Genomic DNA, 6,070 nt, shown 5'->3' on the forward strand with positions numbered 1-6,070 from the left:
CAACAAGAGGTCACAGTTCAATTCCCAGTCAGGGCACATGCCTGGTTGCGGGCTCGATCCCCAGTGGGAGGCACGCAGGAGGCAACCAATCATTGATGTTTCTCTCTCTTTCTCTCTCTCTCTCCTTTCTTCTCTGAAACAAAAAATATTTTTTAAAGAAAGAATATTTCAATTCATCTGAAGAGAAGTAGTTTATATTCCACTTTATAACCAGATGGGATTTATTCTAATGCCAGTATCAAATTAGATAAATCTTAGTGATCCCAGAAAAAGCTGATTATAAACCTAGTCCATTAAGGTTATGGAAAAAATAAAACAACATATAACAAGACCTATTCCAAAACAAAACCAATCAGTTTCTATCAATTGTCTATTATGCAGCAAATTGTTAGCTAAGTTATACTTCAATCAAGAAAAAGGTGCTAGGCCCTAGCTGGTTTGGCTCAGTGGATAGAGCATCGGCCTGTGGACTGAAGGGTCTCAGGTTCAATTCTGGTCATGGGCACATGCCCAGGTTTTGGGCCTGATGTCCAGTATGGAGTGTGCAGGAGGCACCCAATCAATGATTCTCTCTCATCATTGATGTTTCTATCTTTTCCTCTCTGAAATCAATAAAAATACATTAAAAGAAGAAGTTACTAGACCCATGAATCTAAGTATGGCTAAAGTCTCTGCTTTTTAACCATATCCTATACCCAAATTAAAAATGTTAATTTAAAAAATTTTAAAATGAGCCCTAGCCGGCTTGGCTCAATTGATAGAGCGTCGGCCTGCGGACTGTAGGGTCACAGGTTCGATTCCAGTCAAGGGCATATGCCTGGGTTGCGGGGCGTGAAAGAGGCAGCCGGTCAATGATTCTCAATGATTCTCTCTCATCACTGATGTTTCTCTCTCTCCATTCCTTCCTCTCTGAAATCAATAAAAGCATATTTAAAAAAAATATATCCTATTCCTAAGTAAAAACCAACAAAAAACTTTAAGAAAAAAATTAAAATGAAAAAATCATATCACATTTTCTAAAACTAAATGAAGTTATTGTAATTTTTGTCGTTGATCATAACTTTCGTGTCTAAAGTTTTCATTTCTAAACATCAATTATTTACCAATTCCAAAAATGCTAAAATCCAAGCAATGATTCCTTTGCATTCACTGCACTTTTAAGAGGGATAGATGCAAAAACAAAGCAATCTCTACACACGATTTTTAAATAAAACCTCCCAAAGTTTTAAAGTCATTACAAATGTGGTCCGGGCTCCTGTACCTTCCAAAATGGACATCTACACAATTGTTCGATGAAAACCTGCTTTCAAAATCCTGGCACTGAGGCATAAGACTAAACCAAATAAAGATAAAGCGTATCCCACCACCAAAGCAAACAATGCATCATTACTCATATTTCAAAGCCAAACAACATTTTCAGTAAACCAATTAAACTAAAAGTTAAATATACTGAAGTTTTAGATCTACTGAACATTTTAAATTCCATGCAGTCAAGAAATAACACTGTTAAACCATTAAAAAATCTTCAGGTTTTTTACAGCTGATTATCTCCAACTTACCTGGCTTACAGCGTAGCTCTGTATCTAAGACCCCAGAAAGTACTTCCTCTATCTTCTGAACTATTTCTTCATTTGGTAGGCTCCTGGCAGAGGCAGCTGCATCATCACCTGCCTGGTTTCCTTCAATAGGTGTATTTGTTTCACCATTGAGCTGGCCTTCACTCCTTCCACTTGACAAGAAAAGTTATCAAAATTCATTAATATTTTTACCATACCATGTAACAAATTAATATTTGTAATTCAATTATTAAAATAACCTTATATTAATACATTTCACAATTTTTGTATTACTTTCAGATGGTATTTCCTACCAGTAGTACTTCTTTAACACTTCCTACTTATAGTTGGTACATTTTTATTTTCACATAATTGAAGTTTTTGGGATCATGAAAGTGAAGAAAAAAATCTTTAAGACAGGTTTCTAAACTTATCTTTTTAAATAATAAAACACTCCCAGAAATACAAATTGAATTAGATCTTAGTTACCTGCATATTTAATACAGGTAACAGAAAAGTCATTAAAATCACTATCAAAAATCCCCCCAAATATATATGACTTAACATTATAATAGAGGCTATAGCCACCATAAAGCCACACCTCTCCATGAATCACAATCATCAACAACAATATCAAGGAACATAAAGTTAACCACAGAAACATCAAGTAAAAAGGGTAACATATAGGCTCTGGTCAGTTAATAAAATGCCCAAAAGTTTTAAAAGGAAAATATATTAGCCCAGCCAGTGGTTGAGCCTCAACCTGTGCGTTCCAGTGCACATGCCGAGGTTGCAGACTAGATCCCCAGCAGGGGGTTTGCAGGATGAAGGAGGCAGCCTATCAGTAATTCTCTCTCATCACTGATGTTTCTAACTCTCTCTGAAATCAATTTTTTAAAACATATTTAAAAGAAAAAATATACATAATTTTTACCTAGTCATAAAAAATCCTAGTAATTGTCTGTAATACTATCAACAAAAAATATACTTTAAAAATCCCAGTATTCAATTTCTGGAGATCAAAAAATTTCACATAAAAGAAGTAACAATTCACTTATACCAACAATGGCTTAATATATTTTCAATTCACAGGGCCAAAAGAATCTTTTCCTTTAGTTGAGGTAAAATTATTGTATATATATAAAAGTTTCAGGTGTACAATCTTATAACTTAACATCTGTATTCACTACAAAGTGATCATCACCAAAATTCTAGTTATTACCATTCATCACCGTACAACTGACCCCTTTCACCCAACCCCTCTCACAATCACCAATCCGCTCTCCATATTGAGTTTGTTTAGTGTTTTTACATAGAAGAATCTTGACAAAAGGACATGCCATTTATCCAGTCATTTTTACTATTTTTGTGTAGATTTGCAAAATTGTTTTTGAAAAATAATTTCACCAACACGTTCAACTGAACCTAAATTTTAGCAAACAAAAACAAAATTATGCTCCACTACCTGATAAAAGTCTGAAATTCCAAAAAAAATAAATCAGCAGTTAACTAATTGTTATTCAGAAAATTTGGTTTTCTACAATGAATCCCATAATAATAAACAAGGTTCTACACTTTTAAACTCACTTAATCCTAACAAAACTCTAAAATCAGCACTATAATTCTGATTTTATAAATGAGGAATACGAGGCCCAGAGAAGACAGGAAACCTAGCTGAAGGTCACACAGCTATCAAGAAGTGAAGCAGGTATTTAAAACCAAAGCTCATACTCTTACCCACAACCTATTTTAATAGCTTATCTTAACTAATTTAGACCAATAATGTATTACATGTTACCTGAGAAGCTAATATTCCTCTAGCAATAAATTGGGTTGTCTAACATTCTTTTTTGACTTTCTTCAAGAGCTCTGTATTTTGCACTTTTCCTAAGCACTTTACACATACATATTACCTTACTAAAAAAGCAACGGATTTAAAAATCAGAAAAGCACAACTAAAAAAAAAAAGTCTGTGAGAAAGTAATCATCTTAAAGCTATTAGAATGCTTACAGCAAATACCTGAGATAACAATTTCAAATAACCTAAATATCCATCAATACAACAAAATTCTATGGAACGATGAAAAATATCCCAAAAGACTACTGAGACTGTGATAAAAGGCAAACTTGTTCACAATTTCTTAGGTGAAAATCAACACTAAACAAGATGATCACATTTCACAAAACATGTATGTGCTTCTGTATGCACAGGGGGGAAAAAACACATCAATGATTATGTAGAGGTTTTAAAATTTTTCCAAAAATTTTCCCAAAGAACTTTCTAATAAAAACTGATTTCTTGAAGGCATGAAGACATTACAATAAGCAAACGCAATTACTTATTTGCATGACTATTAAAGTTTTCAAAAAATACATCTCCCCTTATCTCAAATATTTTCTCATCTCCCTAAAAACACAAACATGTAATAACAAAATTTTAAAAAGGAACGAATTGAATGAACGGATACGTTTCCCACTTAAAAAAAAAAAAAAAAAAAACATGTCCTGTAAAAATAATGGTCCTAACGATACTATATATGTATATCATTGCCCCAATAACTCCCATGTCAATTTGAGCACTTAATTTACAACTGCGTTTTCGGCTGATTTTCAAATTCACGTATTACTCTCGCTCTCAACTCGTAAAATACAACTAGCAAAAACGTTTGAACTCGCAACAAATACGTTATACAACCCCAAAACACGAAGACAACCAGCCAGTGGACAACATGACCCACGCTAGCTTCCTTTCTGAGCAAACAACTATTTCTTTGGCAATCTCTCCCAGTTTAAATTTTGTGGAACGGAGGATTTAAGTCCACCAGCCACGGCAAAAGTAACGAGTTATTCAAATGTGTCCATGGGGACAAGGGGAGCAAATAAAAACGTGTTACCTACACACAAAGCCCACCGTCCACTTGCTAAATTAAGAAATGGCTCGTAATGCAGAGTCCCCTTCCACCCTTACCTCGAATATTGTGTCATCGGGATGTTTTAATTTGAATTCCTAGTCGAGGAGAACGCTGCCTGGTGGAAGGTAAGAGCACTAGGGCCCAAATAATCTAATTAGAGGATCCCGACCCCGAGATGGTCGGAAGCTGGCAGGACAAAGCGGATTTCAGTTTACTCAAGCCTCGGCGGCAGAGACCCTTTCCGGTCGCGGGCACCGGCCGGCGAAATCGGCGGAGGCTGCGGGGGGGGAGGGGAGACGCGAGGCGGAGGAGGAGCCGAAGAGGAACTAGGCCGTCTCGGCGCACGACCAGGCCCACCGCCGCGGAAGGGTCGGGGGCGATCACCCAGCGGCGGGGCGAGCGTCAGTGCCCGGTCCCAGCAGAGGGAGCCGGGCCGACGGTGGAAAGGGCGAAGTTCCGCGCTGGGAAGGGAGCGGATGGGGGGGGGGGGGGGGGGGGGGAGGGCGGAAAATGGATCCCGGGCCCAGGCGGGGCCGTAGCGGGGCCCGAGGCGAGGAACGACGGCGACTGTGGATAAAGGTGCCCTACGCGGGGCCCCGCCCGTCCCTGGGGAGCAGAAGAGGCCGGAGAGCGCCTACCTGGAAAGCTCTTGTTGAATTTCCCGGAATTTACTGACCACGAAAGACCTAAAAATCTGCTCGATGTTGGTCGCCATGGCGTCCGCTCCGTTCTCTCAACTCCTCCTCGCTAGTCCTCCAGGCTCCCAGAATGCCTCGGGAGGGGGCGCAGCGGCCAATTCCGTGTGCCGCCCTTCTGATTGGCTTGTGTGGGAACGTTGGGCGCCGCACGCTCCGCCTCATGACCAATCAGAGCGCACGGCCTGGCTCCCCTCCGCTGTTTCTGAGCCGCCGGGGGAGAGCTGCTGACGTTTGCGCCGCGCACGGCCCTGTCCGCCATGTTAGTGAGTGACGCAGGCGCCATTACAGGAGCAGCCTCTCGAGGCGACTTTGTCAACCCGCAGCGGTGTTGGGGGGCCGAAGAGGCGCTAGCCGCTCAATGCCCGGGGTTAAGCGGCATCAGGGAAGGAACCGAGAGGGGCGGCGTGGCGTTCGACAGGGCTCCCCACGTTCATTCCCAAGGGCTTGCAGCTGGGACCCGTATCCGGGAAAGCACCCCCAGCGCCCGCCCCTACTGTGAGGCAACGCGAAGAACACGACCCCCCCCCAATCTTCCATGAAACCCGATAGTCGGTGGGGAGTTGGTGAAGCAATAGGCGGAGGTCGTGAGCGACCTGCGTCCAAAGCCCGGTGCATTCTGGTCCGCAGCCAGGCCGTTCTGACTGGGGAGCCACGGATCATTAGCTACGCGCGGCTGGCGTTTCGGGCGCTCCCCGCTCGGAGCTGAGGCTCCGGGGGAGGCGCAGAGACGCCGGGCGGCCCCGCACGCCGCCGTGTTACATTGCAAAGGCGCCGGCCCGGCGGCTACTCGCCCGCCTCGGGCCGCGCCCCAAAGCGCCCGGGCCTCGAGCCCCCACTCCTCGCGGGAGGGACCGCGGCGCGCGCGGGCCAATGGGGAGGCGAGGCCTCCCGCGGGTGGGCGGGG

The 6,070-nt window shown here is 42.5% G+C and overlaps 1 protein-coding gene across 7 annotated transcripts in view; it reads right to left on the reverse strand.

The window, feature by feature from the left end:
• The window catches only part of SON (SON DNA and RNA binding protein), a 33,371-nt gene extending 28,091 nt beyond the window's left edge, over positions 1-5,280 (reverse strand). For 2 of the 7 annotated variants that reach the window (XM_070407257.1, XM_070407259.1), the window contains exons 1-2: positions 5,107-5,278; positions 1,560-1,729 (exon numbers count right to left, since the gene is read on the reverse strand). In XM_070407257.1, coding sequence (XP_070263358.1) covers positions 1,560-1,729; positions 5,107-5,183 — 247 coding nt within the window. In that variant the 5' untranslated portion in view covers positions 5,184-5,278. Of the gene's footprint in view, positions 1-1,559; positions 1,730-4,524; positions 4,603-5,106 lie in introns of all 7 variants that reach the window. The other 5 variants (XM_070407255.1, XM_070407254.1, XM_070407256.1 and 2 more) reach the window with 5 other exon arrangements.
• Between the last annotated feature and the right edge of the window lie 790 nt (positions 5,281-6,070).

This window comes from Myotis yumanensis, unplaced genomic scaffold (genome assembly GCF_028538775.1).
Source record: "Myotis yumanensis isolate MYYU_CA2020_CCGP unplaced genomic scaffold, mMyoYum1.0.hap1 SCAF_2, whole genome shotgun sequence".
Taxonomy (NCBI): Eukaryota; Metazoa; Chordata; class Mammalia; order Chiroptera; family Vespertilionidae; genus Myotis; species Myotis yumanensis.